This window comes from Spermophilus citellus (assembly GCF_964194105.1).
Source record: "Spermophilus citellus genome assembly, chromosome: 18".
Lineage (NCBI taxonomy): Eukaryota > Metazoa > Chordata > Mammalia > Rodentia > Sciuridae > Spermophilus > Spermophilus citellus.
In genome coordinates this window covers 51146695-51173140 of record NC_138200.1, presented here as the reverse complement: position 1 = coordinate 51173140, position 26446 = coordinate 51146695, and the positions used below count along the sequence as shown (strand labels likewise).

At 48.7% G+C, this 26446-nt stretch overlaps 1 protein-coding gene across 2 annotated transcripts in view; it reads right to left on the bottom strand.

Moving 5' to 3' along the window:
• Positions 1-1768: 1768 nt before the first annotated feature.
• Positions 1769-26446, bottom strand: part of BEAN1 (brain expressed associated with NEDD4 1) — a 49284-nt gene continuing 24606 nt past the window's right edge. Inside the window, exons 3-5 of one of the 2 annotated variants that reach the window (XM_081274028.1) lie at positions 11413-11673; positions 5731-5881; positions 1769-3939 (exon numbers count right to left, since the gene is read on the bottom strand). In XM_081274028.1, the coding sequence (XP_081130154.1) occupies positions 3600-3939; positions 5731-5881; positions 11413-11673 (752 nt within the window). In that variant the 3' untranslated portion in view covers positions 1769-3599. Of the gene's footprint in view, positions 3940-5730; positions 5882-11412; positions 11677-26446 lie in introns of both variants that reach the window. The other variant, XM_081274027.1, reaches the window with a different exon arrangement.

The following is a 26446-nucleotide window of genomic DNA, read 5'->3' as shown; positions in this document are numbered from 1 at the left end:
GTGTGCATTGGAACCCCCGTGAAGGCAATAGGGTGGGCACCAAAACTATCTGAGCAGATGTGTACAAAACCCCAAGTAGTGGAGCTGTGACAGTTCCATGTAAGTTTGTATGCCTGAGCATGTCTTGGAACTTGGTTTGCATGTGCATGCAGGCGTGGCTGGTGACAGTAGGTGGTCCCGCTGTGGCTCTGGATAGCCATGCTTTATATCAACTCCTTCCTCCCTCTCTTGGTTGATGTCTGTTCCTCAGATGTGGCAGATGCAGTTGGTGTCCAGTCCAGAGACCCAGGAACTCACTGTGCCCATGCATGCTGACCCAGTGGCAGCTTATGCCGCCCAGCATGATGGCTTCTTTGGCCAGCAGTTGCAACTCCTCTGCCTGAAGAGTTTCTCTGACCAGAGGAACTCGCTTGGCCTACACAAGGGGCAGGAATCAACATCTCCCAAAGAGCAGCCACCAAACAATGCCTGCTGAGAGCTGGAGTATGAATAATTCATCTCCATCACCCCTTGGGAAGGCTGACTGGGAAGTGTGATTCATTCTGCCTCTCAGAGTTGCCATATTGGACAGAACTCAGGAGTTCCTCACTGACCTTCTTCTCCTTGTTTCCCTGTCCCATCTGTCTGGTTCTCCTGGGATCACCTCTCTAATCAGCCCTCGGATCCATATATTGATGAGGGTCTGGTGTTGCTACCTCCTGTTGATACAGCTTCACCTCCTGTTTCTTTGGGGCCCTGATGGAGTCATGCTAAGCCCAGGTACTTAGGGTGTTCTCCTTGGTCCCTATCCTTTAGGCCCCTGGCAAAGAGGTCAGCTTCCTTGTAAGAATGTGCAAAGGAACTTGAACATGCTGCCATTTATGGACATACCTGGATGGAGGAGATGGGAAGAACCAAGAGCCCAACAGTCACAAGAACCCATGGATCCCGTGTTCAGAATGGGTGTTGGTGTGTGGGGTTCAAGTTGATGTCAGCATGTGACTGGACACCATTACCATGAAGAGGAAACTCTGGAGGAATGGTATTAGCTAAATTGTGTGCATATATGAATATTTAACAACAAATCCCACTGTTATGTATGTACCATTATAATGCACCACTAAAAAATATGGGGGGTGGGAACGAGAGGCTAGCGGATAGGGCTTCGTCCTGAAAATGAAAGGCTTGAATGGGTTCGACCTCATGGCACATCCCAAGAGTGGAAGATAAGCCCAGGATCAAAATGACAAGTTTCATTTACAGCTACGTGTGTCTGTGGGCAATGGCTTTCAAAGTGGGAGACTGGAGTGTCCTTATTCTTGAAGGGCAGACTTGTTCACTTTAACAGTGGCAGCAGCCAGCCAGCAGGTGGCAGTGTGGGCTCAGAGTGTGGGCAGTGGGTGCTGGACAGCTGACCTCAGCCCCTCCAACTGGGACTGGAGACTGGACTGGGGAAATGGAAGGAGCCTGTGCTTCCTTATCTCAGAGTCACCTTCCTGACCAGTGGGTCCTGGTTGATAGCCAATCCTAGGGACATTTACACCAAGACAATGCCATGTTTCAGGGAGGTTAAACACATAAAAGGAATTCCTGGAAATCACTGACTACCCAAATACCTACCTCACAGCAAGTGACAAGGCTTCAATGACTCCTAATCCTGAGAAGGAACAGGACATGCCATCCAGGTGAAGGCGTATTTTCAGATTGTGGTTGTTTGAGGTTTCCTTTCCTTTCCAGTTTCAGCAGCAAGAGCCCCCCTCAACCCATGTATTCTTGGAAAATGTCATTTCTTGCTACATTTTTATTGATATGATGTATTTATTTGAACACAGAAAAGATACATTGTTGCTTGTTCAGCGCCTAGTCCACAAGAACAAGAAAAGCTGTTCAGCTCCATCCCTCAGACTCTGAGGAGCAGGCAGGGATTCTGATCTTCCCCCAGCACTCTCTAGGGATACAGATTCAGGATGCATTTCTTAAAAGGGTCTCATCCCTGGGTGCATTCTGAAGGCTATACAGTACAACAGACAGATATTTTTTGCCTAGAAAACAGAACACCACAAAGTTGGACAGAACTGTTTGTAAACAAGGTCCTTCCCCCAGGTGGAGTCTGGGGGCTCCAGGGTGCGGCAACAGGACGTGACAAAACCTCTGGGTGGACTCCTTTCAGCTCTGCACCAGAAGAAATGCTATTTCTACAGAAAATAAAATTCAAGATTGCCATCTTTGCCACCCCTCTCCTGAAGAAAGGGATTACTGAATTGTCTTAGCCCTTCATTGGAGGAATTGAAATGTGGGGAGAAGGAGGACTGGGGCGGGGTTTGCTGTTTAAGGATGGGCGGAAAAAGGAGGGAAGGAGGGAGGCAGGGTAACTTGTTCCCAGCCATTGGCGATGCTGGCAGGGATACTCCTCAAAGATGCTTGAAGACCTCTGTAGGCTGGGTCTTCAGAAATCATCTAGGTTATGGACATGTTCTTGCTGGGGTTCAAAGGCCAAGATCTGAGCCTTCCTACAATGAGGCTGACCCCATGTATCTCTTTCTATGGCAGGACCCTGGCAGCAAGGCTGGGCACTGGTCCTCTTATGATGGCATGGTGGTTTTTGAAGGGGCTCATACCCTCTTTATTCTGTATGTGCAAACACCCTGGAGAGGCAAGGCCAGGATATGTTGACACTCCCAGCTGTGAGCTGCCACCCCGGACGACAGCACCGGCTCCTGGGTGGGGTTCGGCTCCAGCCCATCTGGGCTCAGGCCACAGTGGCTGGCTGGGCACATGCAAAATGAGGGGCCCTTATCTGCCTCAGAGTGGTGCCCAGGCAACATTGTGGTGAGGCCACCTTTGAAGACCCTCAGCCCCAGGCAGTGGTCGGACTGACATGGTGACCCACCTGCACCACTGCACACTTACCAAGGGCACTGTCCACCCCTGTAGCTTGGGGTGGGCTTCTCAGAGAATTCCCCTAGCACCACCAGACTGAGGGTACTGGATTAAGGGAGGTGCCTAGTGGGCTGTGAGGGCCTCTAGGTTGTGCCTGAGCCCCCAGACCTGTGTCCCCACCCTGTAAGCGGCAGGATGGTGATGTGGCTCTTCTGCCCTGGAATTGAAAGATAGGCACAGCACACAGCAGAAACTCACTGGGGCCTGCCCCACCTCCCAGGAGAACAAGCCCTGGGGGAAGGGGAGGGGCAGGCAGCTGCCCTGGGGTGGTTGAGCAGTTTCTGGAGGCAGAACCAATTTGGGCACAGCCTGGGGAGAGGGAAGAGAAAGCCAGTTTCCTACTTCAACTCTCTCCCCCAGCACCATCCACAGCGGCATAACCACCAGGCTGGGGAAGAGGAGACAGGAGGTCAGAGAGCTTCATTCATTTTTAATGAAACCTCTGCCGGTAGGTTTTGTGTGGGTGTGGGGGTCCCCTGTGTGTGCACACATGTCCACACACGTGTGGGGCATGTCTATATGTGCACATGGGGGATGTCAGTGTGTATGTGTGTAGCCACGTATATATCTATGTGTTGTGTGTGCATATTGGGGTGTGTGTGTGTGTGTGAGTGCCTATGTATGCCACAAGGATGTGACTCAGCCTGGAGGGACCTGTTGGAGCTGGTGGGCTGTGTCACTTAAACAATCCTCTCGGGACCAGAGGCTGGGGCTCGGGTTGGGGTGGGTGAGCCCTGTGAGGTCCTTGGCCCTGGTTCCGGTCCAGGCAATGGCAGCAGGCCCGATGGGGAGCCGGGTCCACACACAGCCTCATAAGGGGGCAGCGTGTCCATGGAGATGGTGCGGAGGCCACTCTGGCCCCGGGTCCTCTGCTCCTGCTGGTGTCCATGGGGGCTGTGGCTGCTGCCTGAGTGGAGGGTGCCGTTCAGCATGGGACAGGAGTCTGTCAGCGAGTAGGGCGGTGGGGCGTCCGTGGGGACATACAGTTGAGTGGCCCCTGGCCCCACACATTCCTCGTAGCTACAAAAGAAGAGGCTCCCTCAGGCTCTGCTAAACCTGGGGTCTTGGGAGTGGGTGTGGGGGTCTCTTTCTTTTCTTATGATGGCTGTGGACCAGGTGGGGCCTCGTCCATGCTGGCTCCAGTGAGACCCTACTAAGAAAGGGGACCCCTGCACCCCTGAGTCCTGGGCTTTGAACTTGAATCAGGCTTCCTGTTCTTTGTGAACTCACTTCTCTGGGGCTCAGATTCCTTAGAACAAGAGCTGCCTGGGAGACTTCCCAGGGTGGGCCACCTCTGTGGGTAGAAACAGCTCAAGTCACTCCTCAGCTGTCTTCTAGCTTTAGGAAGGAGTCCCGGGCCCCTCTGAGCTCGGGAGTGCAAGGAAAACAGCACCGTTTGCCCCTCCCAGTGCCCAGGGGAGCAGAAGGTGGGGGATCACGAGGCTGTCCAGGGCCTGAGGGTCCCCAGGTAGGGAACTGAGGGAGGCTGTGACTCCTCTCCCCTCTTCATGTGCTAACTGCTGGGGGGTCTGCCTATGGGTGGCTGGGAGAAGAGGACCCAAATGCCCCTAGAGAAGAACTCCTCTGGACAGGCCTGATGGCCCTGAGTGCAGGCTGGACACAATGACTCTTGTCCTGATAGATGTGATTCAGGCTTTGGTGGATCATACTAAGGAGTTAGAGCCTGGAGCCCCCATGTTAAGAGCAGAGACCCAATGTCCAGCAAACCCCTGTCCAGCCACCTCTCTTCTCACTGCTACTTTCTCTGGGGTCCTCAGGAGCAGTGGACATAACATTCTCCCCCAGGCTCCAGGGCCCATTTCCTTGTCTGTAGAAAGGGGGTGAATAAACCCTACTTACTGGGTTTTCCTGGTGGGAAGAAGGTATGGTGGATACCTGGGGGTGTGACCCAGGGTTAGGAGTCCTACTGATCCAGAGGCTATGCCCAAGGATGTGCATACCTCCTTCCCCAGGGAGCTCAGTGGCTCTGGTCCATGTGGGGAAGGGCCAGCTGGGCCCCAGAGACCAGGAACTGGGCCCCAAGGACACCACCTCTGTCCAGCGTGGCTTGTCTGAAGGACAGGCCAAGTGGAGCTGCTTCTGATTGATGTGGCGCGGCACAGGGAACTTCTCTGGGGTCCGGGAAAGGTGGAGTGCTCCCTGCACATTGGGTTTATCTCAGGCAAAAGGGGCACCAGGCTGAGTGCCTCCGCCTTGCCAGGCTGGTTGGGTTAATGCCTGGACAGAGCTGGGCAGGAGTGGGGGTAGGGTGGGAAAGAGGAGGGACATGACTGGGAAGACAGGACTGACCACACACACATTCCAAGACCTGCCAGGCCAGGGGCTGGCCGAGCCTGCAGCCCCTGAGGTAGGCTGGCCTTGGGATGGGATGAGTTCTTGGTGTTAGATATTGAAGCTGAATAGATTTTTCTCCCTAACGGAAATTGATCCCGCAGCCCCTGGAATAACTTAATACTCTACTGATCTAACTCCCCAGGGAGACACTTGGAGGAGCAGACCCCCAGTGGGCTCAGGATAGCTGTTGTTCCCCAAACCACAAGGGCACCCCTTCCTTATCCCTGCTCATCAGTCCGAAGAAGCTCCGCTTGTCTTTTTCTTGGTGTGTCCTGGTGACATCTGCTGAGTCACACCCTGCCTCAAGGGGACTGCTTGGTCAGGAGGGGTAGGGAGATGGCCATGCTCACTGAGATGTTTGCTGCATTTGGGAAACATGCAGAGAGGCGTTGCTGTTTCCCTTGGTGTCCAGAGCCCTACCCTTTCACGGGCCCCTCCCCCATGTGGCCTCCTTACCCTGGCGGAGAATCTGGGTACAGCTCCCTGAGCACCGTGGCATCCACGTCCCCATCAGAGCTGATGTCCAAGGGTGGGGGCCAGTCCTCTGCAGGGCTGCAGGTGGACCGCATCCTGCGGCTTGAACGGCTGTACGTGTGTCCGTCGGATGCTGCAGGGAACAGACCAGCAGCCTGAGCCTTGGGCCAGTGCCAAGGACTGGCCTCTTGAGTCTACCTGAGGCCAATGAGGCTCTGCTGTCTCCATCTGACCATCCTCTCACCAGTGCAGCTACCTCCAACCACTCAGCAACAGCACAGGCATGTGAGTGCCATCTCTGAGCTGGACATGGGGTCATAGGGAGGAGGAAGCAGAGCCCACCCTGTCCTGGCCCTGTCCTGGAGACAGCTGAGAACTGGGCAGTGTGTCATGAGCTTTGGCAGTCCAGGGGCTGTGGGAGAAGAGACAGGCCTGACCAACTGGGAGGCTGGGGTGGGCTTCCTGGAGGGGGGGCTGCCAGAGCCGAGTCTTGTCTAGGATTAGCCAAGGAAGAGGGCAGGCCGAAAGCCGGAAGCCTGAACAGCTGAGGCAAGAGGCAGATGAGAAAGGGAGTGGTGTGAGCAGGGGCTGTGGGTAGTGGGGTCAGGCTGGGGCATGAAAAATGGGGAGGAGAAGGTCCAGGATGGAGGGCTGCAGAGGCCTCTGGGATCAGGCCTCCTTAGCCTTTCCTGCCCCAACCATGCGTCACTCCCTTAGGTGCCCGGGGAAGGGAGTGTAATGGATCAGGTGACTTCACAAACTTTGTTTTCCTTTGTTTTGTTTTTTTCGAAATCACACATTAGCCCTGAAAAGTCCTGCAGCTAAGACGCACAGTTAACTGCGCCAGTCCAGCATTTGACCACAGAATGTCATTTTCTGGGACCTATCATGCTGCTTAATGAACACAGCTGGAGCATCAGTCTCTCATTCTGCAACTGAGATTCAGAGAGGCCAGGTGACTTGCTTGAGGTCACACAGAGAAGGGTAGGGTCAGAGGGCAGCTGGATGTCTTAGCTTCTCATCATAGAAGTTTCTGGCAGGTCTAGTCATGGAAGCTGCCAAGATGGCTGAGACATGCAGTCTACCCACCCCCAAGGGTTCCTGGAGGCTCCCTCAAGGGGTGGGACTTGGCATTGTGCCCACTGTACAGACCAGGAGGCTGAGGCTCAGGGTCACATACCAATAGAGTAGGGAGTTGGAATCCATACGACCCAGAGACTTCTTCCCATTCCCCTCATCTCCTTTCCCCACTCCCGATTCAACAGGAGTGGAAAGCCCTTGACGTGAAACCACATCTGCAGGTCTAATTCCAGGACTATTTACGGGTGTGGAGAAAGCTCTCCGAGGCCAACATTCTGAACGTGTTCATTATCTGTGGCTCTGTCCGGATGGTAGGATCATGACCCTTAGTCTCTTCTTTATATCGTCTGTATTTTTTAGGCTTTCTATTATGAACACTTATGACTTTTGTGCTAGGAAAAATGAGCCCAATATCATACGCTGTTAAAAAAAAAAAAAAGGGAGCTAAAATGAGATGAGTTTCCCTTCAGGGGAGCAGCTGAAAGACGGAAGTTTTGGAAGGAGTTCAGGAAGAAATCCAGGAAAGATCAAAGCACAAGACAACTGGGTGAGGACAGACCCTGAACCAGGATGGCTGGGCTCCAGAGGCCCTGTGTCCACCAGCGTCACGTGGCTGGGAAAGGTCTTGGGCTCAGGGGAGGTTCCACCCACAGGGGACGAGGCTGCAGCCGTCCCTAGAGAGCCGGGACTGTTTCCTAGACAAGGTGGGCAGCCCTGACAGCCAGTCAGGCCCATGAAAACTGCTGCTGATCCCCTCTTCCCGGCCTGCTTTCTCTTGGTCCTCTCAGAAGCTGAGCATCTTGGGGAAACCGAGGCTGCCCTGAGCTCCTCTCCCAGCTCAGACCTCAGTCCCGAGGCGACCAAGTCCAATCCTAGACATTCGGGTGGGTAGAGCTCCCGAGGAAGAGCTGGGGAGAAACCAGCCCACTGTTTCCCCACCATAAAGGAATGGCCTCAGGCCTTCCTTATCCTCTGCCTCTCCTGATTCCAGGTTAGGGTACAGATGGGTCAGGCCTCAGGAGCCCCACTTTCTGCCTCACGGAAGGTGAAATCTTTCTATGCCTCCTCTTTACCAAAATTAAGAAATACCTCAGTTCATTATTTAACCCAATCCAGGGTTACCCTCCCTCGACAGGCTCCAGGAGGGGGAAGGAGGAGAACTTGCACCCACAAACTCCCACACTTTCTATCAGAGGCAGAGACTGAGAGGTGAAGCCAGAGGAGACAGAGGCAGCCACCACTAATGCTTTAGATCTTTCCATCTTATGAAACACAATCTCTTCTTCTCCCTCCCCCTCATTGGTTGGCTCCTCTCTGTCTGGCCAGACGACAGAAAGGGCCTGTGGGCAGCAGAAGGCAGACACTGTCCTGAGGACCATGGGGAGCCACTGAGTGGTGCTGAGCAGAGGATGGGGGTGGTCATGTCCAATCCCTTTGGGTGCCTGGGAGGCCAGGCTGGTGGGTGGGCGGGTGAGGGCAGGAGGTCTGTGAACAGATTTTCTTGGAAGGAGAAATAATGAAACTAGTTAACTGTATGGAGCATGGAATTATTAGCCGGTGCTCTTCTTATATAGTCTTTACAATCACTTTTTGAGCTGGGTCTCTGTGTAAGCATTTTATAGACACAGAGAGGTGAGACAACTTTTACCAGGGTGCACAGTAAATGCAAAAAAAGCAGAAGGTGATTTGGATACTGAATCTGGTGCTTGTGAGTCCCCATGGAGGGGTGTCTAGGGACCTTGGGGGAGGGGTGAAGGCAGCTGCAGGGAAGAAGATGGGTAGATGAGATGAAGCAGCTGGAGGGTGTAGGGAGAGGACAGGGGGAAGTGTTGAGCTCTGACATGTAAGGGGCAGGAGAAAGAAATCCACAAAGAAGTCCCAGAAATAGCGGCCAAAGGGGCAGGGGACTGACCCGGAGGGCTTTGGTCCCCGGAGTAGCGGGGAAGTGTCTGAAAGATGGGAGGCCTCCACTGTGGAAGGTGGGGGCTGTCTGATGCTCACAGAGCGTGTTCCCTCATCCCTGGTGTCCTCTGGAGGCCCCCAGCAGCCCCTGCGTATTCTCCAGAAGGCTGGAGGAAGGTGTGGGACAGCAGTGCCCCTGGACTCCCTGCCCAGGCCCCAGGGAGGTGCCAGAGCCAGAGAACAGAAGTGAGGCAGGGAGGCAGGAGCTCCACAGGGGCTGCTGTAGGTCAGCGAGGGCTAGCAAGGCCTGGCCCTGGAACTGGTGTGCCTGTGGCCTCCATTCACTCTGCCTGCTCTGGGGGTCAGAGCCGGGACCTTGCTCAGGAGGGTCTGACCTGCCTTCAGGTCCTCAAGGGCCAGGCTGACCGTTCAGCCCTCTCTGTTGGAATCTCAGGGAGACCCCTGGCCTGCGCTCCAAGTCTTGCTGTGAGGATGAAGCGAGGTGGCTTCTTCCCTTGCCCATGGCGAACTTCTGGGCTGGACCCTGGGTGGGGGGAAGCCACATGCAGGCCCTGCTGTCATGAATGCCACATAGTCACCCTATGACCAAGGCACTGATGGAGGTGTGGGTACAATGCCAAGGAAGCACAGAGAAGAGGGATTTCCATTTGATTCTGGTATGGGCCAGGGGGGCTGGAGATGCTTCCACAGGGAGGTGGCATTTGAACTGGGCCTAAAGGGCTTTGGCCAGTTGGAGAGGCTGGGGAATGGCAGTCAGCAGAGGGCAGAGTCTGGAAGGAGTGGGTCTGTGCTTGGAGAGGAGCAGCGGGTACTGAAGGGGAGAGGCAGGTGGGCTGCCCTGTGTCTGCCAGGCTCCATCCTAGGGTGTGGGGTGATTGAGGGTGGTACCTGGGTTTGAGGGAGGAGCCCTGGCCTCCTCCCCAGGGTTAGTGCCAGGCTGTTGATGCCAGAGTGGGACAGGCCCATCCTCATCTAGGCAATGCTCTGACTTGTCTTCTTGGGGGCATCCTTGGCTACTAGGGACTTGGGGGTGCTGGGCTGGCAGAGTCTCACACATGCGTGCACGCTGGCTTCTTCTGTCCTCATTCCTGGTTACGGAGGGCAGTCCGCTAATCAGCTGTCTTTCTTCCCTTGTGGCCACTTTTGCCCCTGACACATGATAGCCCTGTGGGTCTTGCCTGAGGTCTGGTCCCTTGCTCTTCTCCTCCCAGAAGAGCAACATCCAGGTCTGCAGGTCTCCTGGCTGCGGGAATGTCTGCTGGACCCGCATGTGTTCCCAGGGTGGCTCCACTGACATCTCCCCCAGTGTCACCTCCCCTCAGGGCTGAGACTGCCTGGCCTCCCAGGCTGTCTGCGCAGTGGTCAGCCCAAGGACTTTCAGGTCAGAGTGCCTGGGCTCAAGTTCTGGATCCATCCCTTGCAGCCTGGGTGATTCCAGGCCCATTACTTAACTGCTCCTAATCTGTAAATTGGGGTGACAATTAAAAGCCACCCCAGGACCACTGTGAGAAATTTGCACAATGAGATTATGCATAAGAAGTGCCAGGCACACAGGGAGGGCTCCTGGCCCATCGGCCAGCGCTCCCAGGCCTCCCTCTGCTTGCTGGCTTCCGGCATCTCTTATTGCTAAAGGAGGCTCTTTCTACAGCCAATTAACTCAGTGGAAAGAAAACAGAAATATCTCATTCCTACCAGAACAGCAGGGTGTGCTGGGGAAGGCCGCAAAGGCCCAGGTTCATCAGATTCAATCTGTTTAAAAAACTTTTCTAGCGAGGTATGGTGGAGCAGGCCTCTAACCCCAGCTACCCAGGAGGCTGAGGCAGGAGGATCACAAGTTCAAGGTCAGCCTGGGCAACTTAGAAAGACCCTATAAAAATATAAAGGGCTGGAGATGTAGCTCTGTGGTAGAGCACTTGCCTAGCATGTGTAAGGCTCTGGGTTCAATCCCCAGGACTGCAAAAAATAAAAAAAAACCCAAAACATTTCCCTTTGTTCTTTCTGCAGGCCCTGGAAGGGGAAAGCCCCTTAGGTTCTGCTATGGCTCTGGGATCCCAGGAGGCTCACATCAGTTCTGCATTTCAGGGGTTGGGCCTGCTTTGCTTTTCCCCACCTGGTGGGTGGCCTCAGACAGCAGATAGACCCCCATGCAGCTCCTGTAGGGGGAGGTCTGGCTTTTTCCTACCAATGGAAATTGTCTGAGAATTTATCTATTGACTCATCCACTCATTCCCATACCTACTCCCCCCTCCCCTCCACCATCCCCAGCTTTCCATCCTCCACCTGCCCATCCCATCTAACCCACCCAAGCATCCCATTCATCGACCCATCCATCCACTCACTTGTCCATCCATCCCCTCACCCTAAGGCTGAACCATTCACTCAATCCATCACCCATTCATGCTCCTGCCAATCTGTTCCCCCAAGCAGCCCCCATCTCTCTCTCCATTAGAGGGATCCATTCGGCCTCCCTCTAGGTTTCCCACGCTAAGGGGAACACAATAGTGGGCACGCTATCTTGGTCCTGATGGACCAAGACCTCCAGGAAGCCTTCCCTGACCACTCCGCACCACGCCTGGCAGAGCCATGGCCTCCTGGACACCTCCTGGGGGTTCAATCACAATATGCTGGTGGCTGCAGGGCCCAGGGTGGGCAGTAGCTCACCGTAGCCAGGCTCGTACTCTCGGTGACGGTGGCGGTGTCGGCGGCGATGGTGGTGATGGTGGCGGTGGTGACGGTGGCGGTGACGCTGGAGCCGGTTCTGTCGGTCCCTACGGATGCTGCCCACGATGATGGTGATGCAGGAGAGGATGATGACCACCCCGATGACCGCGCTTGCCACCAGCACAGGAGACACGAGCAGGTGGCTGTGCTCCGAGCTCTCCGAGAACGTGGGGTAGAAGTAGCTGGTGCGGTTGTATCGTGCTACTGTGGACAGAGAGAAAGGACACTGAACACAGCCCCACCACACCTTCCTCCTTCACCCCTGCAGCCCTGGGAGCTATGGATTCCTAAATCAATGGAAGATAGTCTGGGGTCCATCCCATGGGTTCTATCCTGGCGGCTCCTGCTAGGGAGCAGGGAAACTGTGCCTGACCCCACTGTCTGCAGGGGCCTCTGGTAGTAAGTGGGGGGCTGATTGCCCTTCCTCTCCTCTGAAGCCTCTGTCCCCAGCATTCAACTTTTCAGACAGGAAAAGGGAAACACAGAGAGGGCAATGGGACTTGTCCAAGGGCACACAGAAACTTAGTGGCAGAGCTAAGGCTCGAACCCATGAGTCTCAACAATGGGAAAGGTCTGTACTTCACCAAGATATGAGATGGAAGGTTCAACAAAACTTTATCCAGGTCTTGGGAAGGGGCAGTAGATACACAAGGTGGCCTTATTATCAGGATGGACTTGGCTGGCCTCAGGAGGCCTGGGACTGTGGGCTGCAATGACTCAGGTATGTCAGGGGATGGCTCAGATCAGGAAGGCTTCCCAGAGGAGGTGATCTTGGAGTCAGAGCAGGTGAGTTCAGGGAAGGCAGGGGGTGGTGCAACTGGCATCCTGGGTCCCTGAGAGCACTGCAGAAGGAAGCTCCTGAGAATGGTGGTGACTGTCCTCCCACAGGGATTAGATCATGGGATCTTAAGGGCTGGAGTGCTGGAAGGGGTCAGAATCAGCAGGAGTAGCCACAGCACCAGCTGCACTGCTCAGAGACAGCTACATCTTGTTAGTGAGTATCATGGGATTCCCTTCAACTCGCTTCTCCTGTTTGGCAGATGGGTGGACTGAAGCTCGGTGTGGGTTAACAGACCAGCTCAAAGCCACCCAGTTACTGCATGGCACAGCCAAGCCAGAAGCCAGGAGTGGCTTCAAAGTCCAATGCTTATTCCTCTTCACCATCCCCTGCCCTGAGTGGAACCCTATCTAAGGCTTCGGATACTGATTGAACCTCAGGGGCAGGAGCAAGCTTGGGGGAGGACAGATCATTCCTGGGCCTTGCTCTCAAAGGTCCCCTTGCCTGCCCTCCCAGAGCCCAAGTCTGAGCCCCTGTTGCATCGGATCACGTGCATGTGCTACACAGAATCATGCGTGGTTTCCAGACCTCACATTGGATCCCTCTATATCCTCAAGCTCAGCACCTGGCTGGGCACAGCAGAAGTGCTCAATGCATGCATGAGTGGCTCTAGACGAGCCTGGAGGGGGAGGAGGGTGATGGCAGGCCTCTGTCTTGGATGGTAATCAAGTAGAGTTTGGTGGTGACTTGCCTTGGTAGCTGTAGAAGGGCTTTTAATCTCAGGTGAGGGTTTGTGCATCTGCCGAGCAGAGATTGGACATTCAGCTGTGATTGCTCCTCCATTTCCATCCCTTCCCAGCACTTTCCTCAAAGCCTTGTCCGCAGCAGGTACAACATCTTTGCTGGGACTAGGAATGTGCCTTGGGGGCAGTTATGGACCATTCTGGTGGCTTCTGCAGCCTACTGACCTGAATTGGGAGGGGCTGAGCCAGCAGGTTATCCCTGTGTGAGACCCAAGCTTGGGGCACGTGCCCCAGGGTCTGGCTGGATGCCGGTTGCATCATGCTCTGTCAGGAGAATGCCAGTGTAAGTAGATCCCTGGGGTTCTTTGAGGGCCAAGCAAAGGCCAGCTTTCAGAGCCCTTACCATGTATAGGCTCAGTGCTCAGACCTCAATCCATCTTTGGAGCTATTTATCCAATTCTTCCCATTTACAGGTGAGGACACTGAGGCGCAAAGATGTTGAATGACTTACTCACCCTCAGTCACTGAGCCAGCCACCCTCAGTCACCTCAGCCTGACTGAGCCAGGCCTCTCGGGTCTCCCCACTAACTGTAAGGAGGTAGGTAGGAAGCTCTTTAGTGCATAATAATAGCACAAGATGGGGGAAGAAAGAATAGAGTAACTTCATTCTCTTGGAATTATTTGTTTAAACATGAAGTAGACTATAAATTAAGAAGTACATGGAAACCACTAAGAACACAAGCCAGGCCTGGGGCTTGGGTGCCAGCAGGTTTACCACCCAAGAGCCTCTGTCTGGGGACTCCAGCTGGGACCTGCAGGTCCAGTGTCGAGGTTTCTGCAGGTTTGGAGGAGCCTGGGGTATTCCTGCTGAAGGTGCTGGTGGCCCTTGTCTTGCTGCTACATCTTGGGGTTACTCCTTTGCATGAGTGTATCCCTGGTGGTCTCTCTGCAAGTAGGAGCAGCATTGAGATCTTGGACTGCAGCATTGCTGAGCCTGAGGTATCTGAAGTCCAGATCCGTGGGATAGAGACTGGGTTTGGTGATCCCGAGAGACATCAGAGACAGGGCTGAGAAACTGTTGAACACTGACAGAGACAGTTCGACTTTCCAGCAAGATTTATTTTATTTTATTTTTTGATTCATAATCTCTCTACCATATTTGGAATAGGATGGTTTTTATGCATCAGTCTGTAGAGGACAATGATCTATGAATGGTGTTTTGCATTTTTGTTGTATTCTTATGTCTTTATTTTTTTCTCTTTGTTCATATTCTTCCTCTTGTCTATTTTCTTTCCATATTTTCTCCAACCAACAGCCAGTCTCTGTCAGCTCCTTTTCCACTCTTCTTGTGAATTTTTACTTCTAGCTTCTCTCTTCCTCCCTTGCAAATATCGCATACTACACTACCTCTGTTTTCTCATCCACCATTTGAAATTGTAAGTCATTTTAATAAATATTCTGTTTATATTATAGACAGTTATTGAACTCATCATTCTGGTTTAATGTGAGAAAGCAGTAGACACCTTAGTGGGAGCTATTAGGTTTAAGTCTCTATATTGTGTACCCTGGGTGCTATTGATATTGGTCTCACCAGTAAAGGCGAAGCGCTGGAAACCTTCAGGGACACTATAGGTATATAGGGTAGAATTTATGCTGCCTTAGATCCATACTTTTAGATGGGAAAACACACTAACAACATGAAAAAACAAGGAATAGGGCTGGGGTTGTGGCTCATCGGTAGATCGCTTGCCTAGCACACACGAGGCCCTGGGTTCGATCCTCAGCACCACATAAAAATAAATAAATAAAATAAAAGGTATTCTGTCTAACTACAACTAAAAAAATAAATATTAAAAAAATCAAGGGATTAAAGTGCACCAAACAAACCAAGATGCTTCAACAACAGAAGCCACTGATAACACAGTAGATGAAATGTCCAAGAAGGAGTTTAGATTGTATATAGTTAAATTGATATGTGAAGTAAAGGATAGTATAAGAAGTGAAATCAAAGAAAAAATACAAGAAGTTAAAGAACACTTCAATAAAGAGTTAGAGGTCATGAAAAAAACAAAACAAACAGAAATCCTCAAAATGAAGGAATCAGTAAATCAAGTTATAAATTCAATAGAAAGCATCACCAACAGACTAGACCACTTGGAAGACAGAACCTCAGACAATGAAGAGGAAATATATAATCTTGAAAGTAGAGTTGAACATGTGGAGAAGATGGTAAGAAACCATGAACAGAACATCCAAGAATTATGGGATAACATGAAAAAACCAAATTTAAGAGTTATCAGAATAGGTGAAGGAGCAGAGTTACAAACCAAAGGAATGCACAATCTTTTCAATGATATAATAGCAGAAAATTCCCCAAACTTAAAGAATGGAATGGAAAATCAAATACAAGAGGCTTACAGGACCCCAAATGTACAAAATTACAGCAGACCCATACCAAGACACATTATAATGAGAATGACTCACACAGACAATAAAGATAAAATCTTAAAGGCTGTGAGAGAAAAAAATCAAAATTAAGTATAGGGGGAAACCAATTCAGATCTCAGCTGATTTCTTAACCCAGATCCTCAAAGCTAGGAGGTCCTGGGATAATATAGTTCAAGCTCTGAAAGAAAATGAATGCCAACCAGGAATTTTATTTTAATTAATTAATTAATTAATTTGCTTTTATGTGGTGCTGAGGATCAAACCCAGGGCCTCACACCTGTGAGGCAAGTGCTCTACCACTGAGCTACAGCCCCAGCCCAATCAACCAGGATTTTTATATCCAGCAAAATTAAGTTTCAGATTTGAAGATGAAATTAAAACATTCCATGATAAACAAAAATTAAAAGAATTCACAACTAGAAAGCCTCACAAAATGATCCATGAGGATGAAGTGAAAAAAAAAAGTAAAAACCAGCAAAGGGAGGATTTACACTAAAGGTACATTCAACCAAATGAGAAATTAAGACAAATCAAAAATCAGAAATAAATCAAAATGACAGGGAATACAAATCATATCTCAATAATAATGAATGTTAAGAGTCTAAATTCATCAATCAAAAGACATAGACTGGCAGATTGGATTAAAAAGCAAGACCCAACAATATGCTGACTTCAAGAGACTCACCTCATGGGCAAAGACATCCACAGGCTGAAGGTGAAAGGATGGGAAGAAACTTATCACTCATATGGATTGTGTGAACAAGCAGGGGTTTCCATTCTCATTTCAGATAAAGTAGATTTCAAACCAAAATTAATCAGAAGAGACAAATAAGGACATTTCATAGTTACTTCTTAAGGGAAGTATATATAAACAGGACATAACAACTATAAATATTTATGTCCCAAACAATGGAGCATCTATGTACATCAAACAAACCCTTCTCAATTTCAAGAGTCAAATGGACCACAATACAGTAATACTGGGTGACTTTAACACATGTCTCTTACTACTGGACAGATCTTCCAAACAAAAACTAAATAAGAAAACCTATAGAACTATATAATACAATCAATAATTTAGTGTGGGAGACCAATCTCACACATGACTGAGTTAACTCCCCTGCTGGGCCATGTGGTGTCAGGCACCTATGCTGCTAGACTTCCCTGCTCTTCTGGGGATCCAGTGACTGTCTTTGCGCCTGAGCATGTCTTTCTACATCCCCATGGGTGGAGCTATGCTAACCTGTTCCTTTGTAATATTATCCCTTGCCCTGTTTAGGATAGAATCTTCCATGGAAGTGCCTTGTGTGTGTCCCATTCTCTTACTGTGCCCTTGGGTGTGGCCTACCTAGATGTCAGTCACCTGCTGACAATGGACTTCATGAAGATAGACTCAGCCCCTTGAAACCTGACCCCTTACCTCATTTGAATAGCTTCTCCTCGATAAAAGGGGTCAGCGGGTGTTCTCGCTCTCTCTCTTTCTGCAGACCCTTAAGGTCAGAGGAGCCGTCACAGTGACCCCAAAGAAAAGGGTATTTGTGTCTCTTGTGTGGTTATTTTGTGCAGCCCAGTTAGCCCAGTTACCCTGGAGTGACCCCTGAGCCTTTTAGTCATGAACAGAAACCCGGCAATTTAGACTTAACAGACATATAGAATATTTCATCCATCAGTGAGCAAATATACTTTCTTATCAGCAGCACATGACTTCTTCTCTAAAATAGAGAATTATCTTATGCCACAAAGCAACTTTTAGTAAATACAAAAAACAGAGATAATACCCTGCATTCTATCAGACTACAATGGAATGAAATTAGAACTCAATGATAAAATAAAAAATAGAAGCTACTGTAACAAATGGAGACTAATTAATACACAGTTGAATGATGAATGGATAGTAGAAGAAATGAAAGATGAAATAAAAAAATTCTTAGAGGTAAATGAGAACACTGACACAACATATCAAATTCTCTGGGCACTATGAAGGTAGTACTAAGAGTAAAGTTTATTGCATTGAGTGCATTCATTAAAAGAATAAAAAGTCAACAAATAAATCACTTAATACTATATCTCAAAGCCCTAGAAAAAGAACAAATCAACACCAAAAGCAACAGAAGACAGGAAATAATTAAAATCAGAGCTAAAATTAATAAAATTGAAACAAAAGAAACAATTGAAAAAAATTGACAAAACAAAAAATTGGTTCTTTGAAAATATAAATAAAATAGATAAGTCCCTGGCCATGCTAATGAAGAGAAAAAGAACACTCAAATTACTAAAATACAAGATGGAGAAGGAAATATCACAATGGACACATCTAAAAATACAGAAGATAATTAGAAACCATTTTGAAACTTCATACCAAAAAAAAAAAAAAATAGAAAATGTTGAAGACATTGACAAATTTCTAGAGACATATGACCTACCCAAACTGAATGAGGAGGTCAGACATTATTGAAACAGATCAATTTCAAGTAATGAAATAGAAAATGCCATCAAAAGCCTAGCAAACAAGAAAGGCCTAGGACCAGATGGATTCTCAGCCGAGTTCTACAAGACTTCAAAGAAGAATTAACACCACAATCCTCAAAGTATTCTGTGAAATAGAAAAGGAGGAAACCCCTCCAAACTCATTCTATGAGGCTAATATCACCCTGATACCAAAACCAGACAAAGACACATCAAGAAAAGAAAACTTCAGACCAATATCCTTGATGAACATAGATGCAAAAATTCTCAATAAAATTCTGGCAAATTGCATACAAAAACATATTAAAAAGATAGTGCATCTGATCAAGTGGGGTTCATCCTAGGGATGCAGGATTGGTTAATATATGGAAATCAATAAATGTAATTCATCATATTAATAGACTTAAAAACAAGAATCAGATGATCATCTCAATAGATGCAGAAAAAGCATTTGACAAAATACAGCACACCTTCATGTACAAAACACTAGAAAAATTAGGCATAGTAGAAACATATCTCAACATTGTAAAAGCTATATACGCTAAACCCAAGGCCAGCATCTTTCTAAATGGAGGTAAATTGAAAGCATTCCTGGTAAAAACTGGAACAAGACAAGGATGTCCTCTTTCACCACTTCTATTCAACATCATCCTTGAAACTCTAGGCAGAGCAATTAGACAAAAGGAAGAAATTAAAGGGATACAAATAGGTAAAGAAGAACTCAAACTATCACTATTTGCTGATGACATGATTCTGTATCTAGAAGATGCAAAAAATTCCACCAAACAAATATAGTGAAAAAAATCACTAAAGGAATTAAAATATTACTTGAGAAAAACATTCATTTAAAGCAAAAAGGAGAAACAGAGGAACAAAAGAAAACATAGACAATTGGTAAAATGGCAGGTGTAAACCAACTGTATCAATAATAATGTTAAATGTGAAGCAATTAAACAATCCAATCAAAAGGCAGAGATTGCCAGGCTGAGCAGAAAACAAGATCCAACTATATATGTACCATCTATAGGAGTCTCACTTGGGAACAAAAGTTGAAAATAAAAAAAAAAATAGAAAATACGTATAGTATACAAATATATTATCAGGAAAAAATAGGCAGGAGATCAAAAAGAAAATATAAGACTTGAATGGCACTATATGCAGTTATCCCTAGCAGACATCTGTGGAACACTCCACCACCTCCAGCAGAATATATATTCTTCTCAAGCACAGGTGGAGTACTTTCTAGAATTAACCATATGCTAGGCCATAAAATGAGTCCCAATAGATTCAAAATGATTGAAATTACACAGAGTATGTTCTCTAGTTACAATGAAGTGAAATTAGTAACAGAAAGAAGTATGTGAAATTCACAAATATGTAGCAGTTAAACAATATTAAATAACAAATGAGTCAAAGAGAAAAATCATAAGAGAAATTTAAAATTCTTTGAGATGAGTTAAAAATAAAGATATATAACCTGAGGATACTGGGAAAAAAAGAAGAACAAAATAAATCCTAAGCAAGAAGAAGGAAAAAAATTAAAGATTTGAATAGAAATTAGAGAACAGAGAATGAAAAAAAAAACAGAGAAAACCAATGAAGCCAGAAGTTGTTGCTTTGAAAAGATTATCAAAATAGACTAGGCTTCAGCTGGGATGATGAAGTGGACAGAGAGGAGAGAAGACTCAATTACTAAAACCAGAAACGAAAGAGGGAACATTACTACAGACCTTACAGAAATTAGAATTATCAAGGAACACTGTGAACAATTAAATGCCAACAAATTGGGTAACTTTGCATGAAATTAAAAATTTCCTAGAAATACACAAAACAACGCAAATGGACTCAAGAAGAGACAGGAACTCTGAATAGACTTAAAATCATTGTTAGGTTTTGGATCTTAAGTGTTCCCCCAAAGCTTGCATGTTGAGAGCTTGGTTCCCAGTTGATGGTACCACTGTGTGTGTGTGTGTGGGGGGGGCAATAGAGCCTTGGGGAGGTGGGACCGTATGGTAGTTCCCTGAGTCATTGGCGGTATGCTCTGCAAAGGGTCGTGGGATCCTGGCCACATCTCTCTCTTCCTGCTGTGACTGGAGATCTATGAGTTTTGTTCCAACACTCATTCTTCATCATTGCCATCTATACTATGAGGTGATGCTCTCAAGGGGCAGAACTTGCCAATCTGACCCATGCCATTTGGACTTTGAACCTTCCAATCTATGAGCTAAATAAACCTTTCCTCTTCATAAAAGGCTCAGGTATTTTATAGTAACATGTAGTAACATGTTTGTCCTGATGGACACCTGGACCACTGTATGTCATGTCACCCCATGCTTTCACCAAACAACACTCATTACAATCTCTGGACATCCCGTTCATTTATTTTTTACTTGTTTATTATGTCCTTGGGCTCCCAGCCCCCCTTACTAGACTGTTAGCTCCTTGAAGGCAGATGTTCCAACTGTCCTGACTTACTCACTGAATCAGCAGCGCCTAGTCAAGTGCCAGACACACAGTAGGTGCTCTTTAAGTATTTGTTGCATGTCAGAGCTTCGTTGGCTCTGTGTCTGTTTTACCATTAGGCTAGAATTCAGTTTCTCCTCTATTTTTTGACCGATTGTGACAGCTTGAGTTTTGGATAAAGTGCCAACTTTCCTTTTTCAGTCCGTTGGTTGTCAGTTACTGTAAGCTAAGATTTCCCATTTTTCAAGATTCACAGATGAAAGGTGAGGCTTCCCTCCGTCTCTTTCTTCCAGACAAAACTGCCTTGTCTGACCTCCACTTAGGAGCAGTCTAGTCCTTGGCTAGTTAATCTATAGCATGCTGGCTACCGTTCCCTACCGATGCCAATGGCAGACATTACTAATCAACCGTGGCTATCTTCTGGGATGAACCAGAAGACAGCCTCCGCATCCCCTTCTTCATAACACTCCATGCTGTGACTTCAACTGCCTAAAGCTGGTCATGAAGTGAAGCTTTTGGCCACCACTCATCCAGTGTGATGCAGTCCACCATGCTAGCACTCCTGACCCAATGGCTACACTTTTCTATCATGTAGCCCCTCATCTTCAGAACCAAGGACAGGAATCTTGCTCACAGTGGGGCTCCTGCCTGTTCTGTTTTGACCCCAGGTGCTGTGGCTGTCTGGAATACACCGGTCACGCCATGATCCAAAGTGGACAAGCTAGTAGGGAGCAGCAGGTACAGCAGGACTGTGGGTGCCCAGATTGCAAACCTAGGTGTGTGTGTGTCCCACCAGCATGAAGAACCTGTCCCTACCAGGTGCCAGCCCCATGGGGTCACCTTGAAGATGCCCCTCCCTCACGTCCCTCTGCAACAGATGAGAGCATTACCCTCATCTGGCAGCTCCAGGTTCATGACCAGTCAGGTGGAGATGGCTTCATCCCTGCCCGTGGGAAGAAGCCAGTTGGTGCAGGAACCGCCTGTGTGACCAGCTGGGACATTAATCTCCCAGTCACTGCGACCTGCAGAGGAAGGCGCTACTTTAAATTATGAGGGAAACTCCTCCAATTTCCAATGTGGGGCCCATTTTATCAACAAGATAAATATGACTATAGAGAAATAACGTGAAGACCACCTCCCTTCCCACCCCCTCCCTCCCTGAACCCCTGCACCAGCTGCAGCAAGGACAGAAGACGAAGCTTTGTCTCCTTCCTGGACTTTCTTCCTAAGCAGCCTGTAGAGAGGTGCCATAACCAGCTGGAAACCCTACCTCAAGAGTATCTTCTCTCTGAGATGCTGCCTCCCCCACATTCCTGCAGCAGTTACCGTCTCCTAAGTACCTACTGTGTGTCCTGCACCGTATTTGGTCCTTTTCATGCACTATATTATCTCATTTAATCCTTGTGATGGTCTTTGAGGGGCCCCCACTTAGTAGGTAAGGAAACAGCCTCAGAGAGGCAAAGTAGCCTCCTTAAAGTCATCCTCACCTGTAAGTGGCAGTGACAAGGGCATCCACACAGAGGGGAAGCTAGCCACACTGGCTCCCCACAGCCCAAGCGGGGTCATTTAGGACCTTCTGAATAGATATGATTCCTCATCCCAGCCCTGGACCAGAAGTCCAGTGCTACCAGAGCTGACTTCTGCCTGGCACAGCTGAGACCCACGAACCCTGTGGGGGAGCCTTGGATCCCCATCTACAGAATAAGAATACTGCTAGGGCTGTCTCTGGGGACCACAAACTGGAGCTAAGGATCTCTCTGCAGTGTCCTTCTGTGGCATGGAGTGCACTCTTCCGAGCCTTCCTCTGTCCTGTGCCCTGCATGGTGTGGGGGCTGGGCCCGGTCTCCTGGACCCCCAGCTCTGTGCTCATGAACACTTGACCAGGGAGAGGTACCTATTATCATCATGGCAGGATGTGAGGAGGCAGGGGCGGAGAAGCCACGTTCTATTCCTGGTCTTATCACCCACTCACTGTGTGACCTTGGTCATGTTCCGGGCCCTCTCCGGACCTGCTGACCTCATCTGAAGAGGCACTTGGTCTGGGTCAGTTCTCCTTTCACAGTGGGTGGGGGGTCTGAGGAGGACGGGGAGGGAGATGGGGAACCACGAAGGGAAGCCTGTGTCGGGGGCCGCCGTCCAGGGAAAGCAGGGAAGGCGCAGGGGAGGGAAACCGAGGCAGACTCTCACTGCCAAGTCCTCGCCAAGAAGAGCATGTGGGCGGCTCTCCAGTCACTCTGGGTACAGAGAAGTGCTTTTAGCAGCCCCAAGTTACCTGAGTGGCAGTGGCAAAGGAGACACTATGGTGCTGAGTCAACATCTTTAAACTGCCACTTTAAAGAGAGGCTGGTGAGAGGGAAAGGGCAGCCAAGGACTCAGATCTGACTGATGGCTCCTGTCACAATGATTCTGAGGACATTTGTCACAGGTCCACTCCTCTGGCAAATCTGGCCTTGACAGGGCACTGCTTCCCACAGCTAAAGTCTTCACAGGGGGGTCATGCGGTCAGGGGGGGAATGGAGAGGAACATCTCGTGGGCGCCATCTTCCCTCTGCTCACCATTGATGGGCTCCAGGCTCCATGGGCTTGCAGAGGGGCTGAGACAGGGGACATGCCAGGGCAGGGTTGGTTGGCTTGAACACTTCTAAGTCTTTTCCCTTGCTCACTTGCTGATATCCACCCTCTAGTCACCAAAAGGCAGAAGGAAGGAGAGGGCTGGGGGTGGGTCAGGGAATTCTCAGAAAGGGGATACAAAAGGGCTGGGTCTTGAAGGATGGACAGGCAGAACAAGATCAGGGGAAGGAGGAAGGAGCATGGGAAGAAACAGAGAGAGAGGTGATGTCCCTGTAGAGCTGGAAGAGGGGGCATGCACCCAGGGTGAGACTGTGATGTCACCTTGAAGGCAGTTGAATGCTTCATCATTGGGGTGAGGAAGAGGGTACTTGATGTTTGGGATTCTTCCTACAGTGGGGATGCATCTTTACAAGGAGTCAACTAATGTCATGATGAGGTTCATTTGTGGCACTAGGGGTGGGTGGATTACATTGGAAAGGAAGAACACAAAGTCCTGCACTTATTCACTGATCCTCCATCAATTTATTCAGCTAACAAGTTATCCACCCCCACTTGCATTTATCTACCTAGGAATCACTCAACATCTACTTAATCACCCTCTCATCCATTCATCCACCCACAACGCTTTATCCATCCATCCATCCATCCATCCACCCACCTACCCATTCTTCCACCCATCCATCCATCCACCCACCCACCTACCCATTCTTCCACCCATCCATCCATCCATCTATCCACTAGCAACATTCACCAAATGCTTACTCCTTGCTAGTTACTGGCTATTACTGACTACTTGCTAGTTATCTATAAATATAAGATGAAAGTGACTTATTCCGTTATTAAGATATATCCTACCACTGAAATAAACTCATTAAATGACCCCCTGCCTTCCTCTGCATATTCAAATTCCATAACTTTACTGTCTGAAAAGACTCAGAAGTGTTCAAGCCAACCAACCCTGCCTTGGCATGTCCCCTGTCTCAGCCCCTCTGCAAGCCCATGGAGACTGGAGCCCACCAATGGTGAGCAGAGGGAAGATGGCGCCCACGAGATGTTCCTCTCTATCCCCCACCCCACCGACCGCATGGCCCCACTGTGAAGACTTTAGCTGTGGGGAAGAAGTGCCCTGTCATGGCCAGATTTGCCAGGGGAGTGGATCTGTGACAAATGTCTAAGACATCCACTAAGGGTTTTTTTTTTCTTTTTTTTTTTTTAAATCTCTGCCATGAGGAACAACTGATTTATTGGTTGGAAAACTCACTGAATCATTTTCAGAAAACATTTTCCTTTATTTCTGCAGAGAAAATGGTGAACTGGCTGACATTACAGGACATTGCAGAGTGGACACTCCTCAGTTTCCTGCTAGAGGCTAGAGTCATGAGGGGTCTCAGCCCCTTGTTTTTTTTTCTTTTTTCTCTCATTACCATCTAGAGTTGGTTGTTGGGCCTCTTCCATACAGAACCCAGGTTTTTATAACACCGATAGTCGCTGAGCATGCCCACCAAGAAGGAGAGGGTGGACTTGTTGAGAGGCAGCTGCTGGAGGCTGGCTGAGACCACCCGTAAGGCATTGGTTCCCACACCCCAGCTTACAACCTAAGGCTCAAAATCATGGCTTAGAAAAATGACCATTGACTCTAACGTGGACTTTCCAAGAAGCTCATGAGTAACTGATAGAGAAAATGTTAAATTCATGCACACTGCAAACGACCCTCAGCTGCCCACCCACAGGAGGGAGAGCATGTATGCAGGATTGTGCAGAGGCCACATCATCTGCATTCTGTTCTGTATAGGCAAGGTTTTAAGTCCCTGAACATGGTGGACCAGCTTAGAGTTGTGTTCCTGGGCCACTGTGGCTGAGAACCTTTCCCAGGAACTGTCTTTCTGGAGTTTTGCTTTGGTCTTATGCCTCAGAGCCCACTCTGAGGGGACTAGTTTAAGAAACAACTTTATCAAAAGTGCCTTGCTGGGGGCTGGGGATGTGGCTCAGTGGTAGACCCCTCATCTAGCACGTGCAAGACCATGGGTTCAATCCTCAGCACCACCTAAAAATAAATAAAATAAAGATATTATGTGCAACTACAACTAAAAAATAAAGTATTTTTAAAAAGTGGCTTGTTGCAGGTATTGTCCACTAAACCTGTCAGTATCCCATAACTGGGGCGCCATGTAGGAAATTCTGTCAAGATATGTAGACTGTGAAAACCTTTGCTTTTTCCAAAGAACTATTTGTGCCCTAAGGACCACAAGCATCATGCAACTGATTATCTTTGCCTTTTTGCTTTGGCTCCCAGGATGCTCAGAGATTCTTCTGAGGCTCAAACTCAACAAGAAAGGAAACCAATCTTTCCTTGGCTTTCTGGTGCTATTTGGCATCATTCAACCAAGAACATACACAGATGACCTCTGTGAGCTAGATTTGGGGGAATAAATCTGACTTAGGGTCTGTGTGGATCACCATTACAGTATTTGCTGTTGTAGCTGTGACAAATCATTCTGATCTGGGGGTGTTTCTTGTGTTGTTCCAGAAAGAAGAGGATGCCCCAGTGTTGTAAGAGCCTGGCTCAGTGACATGGGCCAGCGTATTTTAGCATTGTGTATCTTAGTTTCGGTAATTAGTCTCTCATGGTGTTTCTGTGGATAAAGGAAGATAATTTGTATAAGTTACATAAACACTCCAAAACTGCAACTATAAAGCTGGACAAAACTGTCAAACTATCATTTCAGTTCCACTTCAGAGAAGAGGGAGATTCTGTGTGTTTTGCCTGCTACTGCCCCGTACTGCTCCCTAGCAACCCTGGCAGCTGGCATAGGATCGGCTGTGAAAGCCAACAGCTTCCCTGCCACTGGCAGAGAGCACCGTTGACTTAGAGCGCTATTAGTTAAAGTGGCAATTTCAGGGGTAAGTAAATAAGGAGGGCCAGCTGCTGCAGAAGCCTGAAGTTGTGGCCCTGTGTGTGGCAGGAGAACTCAGAGGCTAACTAGAGATCCAATAGAGAGCTCAGAGGTGAGCTGATGGCAGGGGGCCCCGGGAAGTTCTCCATGTACCCTGGTGGACGAGTCGGTGTGCATGTGCCGAAAAACTATCGCTTCTCTGGCTGATGGAGCTTCACTTATGTGCACAGGAGACATGACAGAGCTTAGCGGGAAGCTAAATTGGGGCAGATGTGAAAACAGAAGTTTCCATGTTCTTCCCAGCCTGCAGCCAGACTCCACCAGCAGAGAGCAGGAGCCTTGCTATCCTGAGATGTTGCAGTGTAAGCTCTCACCCCTGCTCTTTGGCTGAACATTGAGCTATACAGACATATGTCAATGATTAGGGAGAAAATCTTTAAAAATAAGAAAAAAAGAAGTGGGCAGAGGCATTAGCAGCTGCATGTTGTAAGGCAAATCTACTTTAATAGATTTAGTTTAGACCAGTGATTAAACAAATAGAAAAATGACAAATACCTGGAGAGGTTAAGAAGTTCAAATCTATATACATATATATTACATATCTACGATAC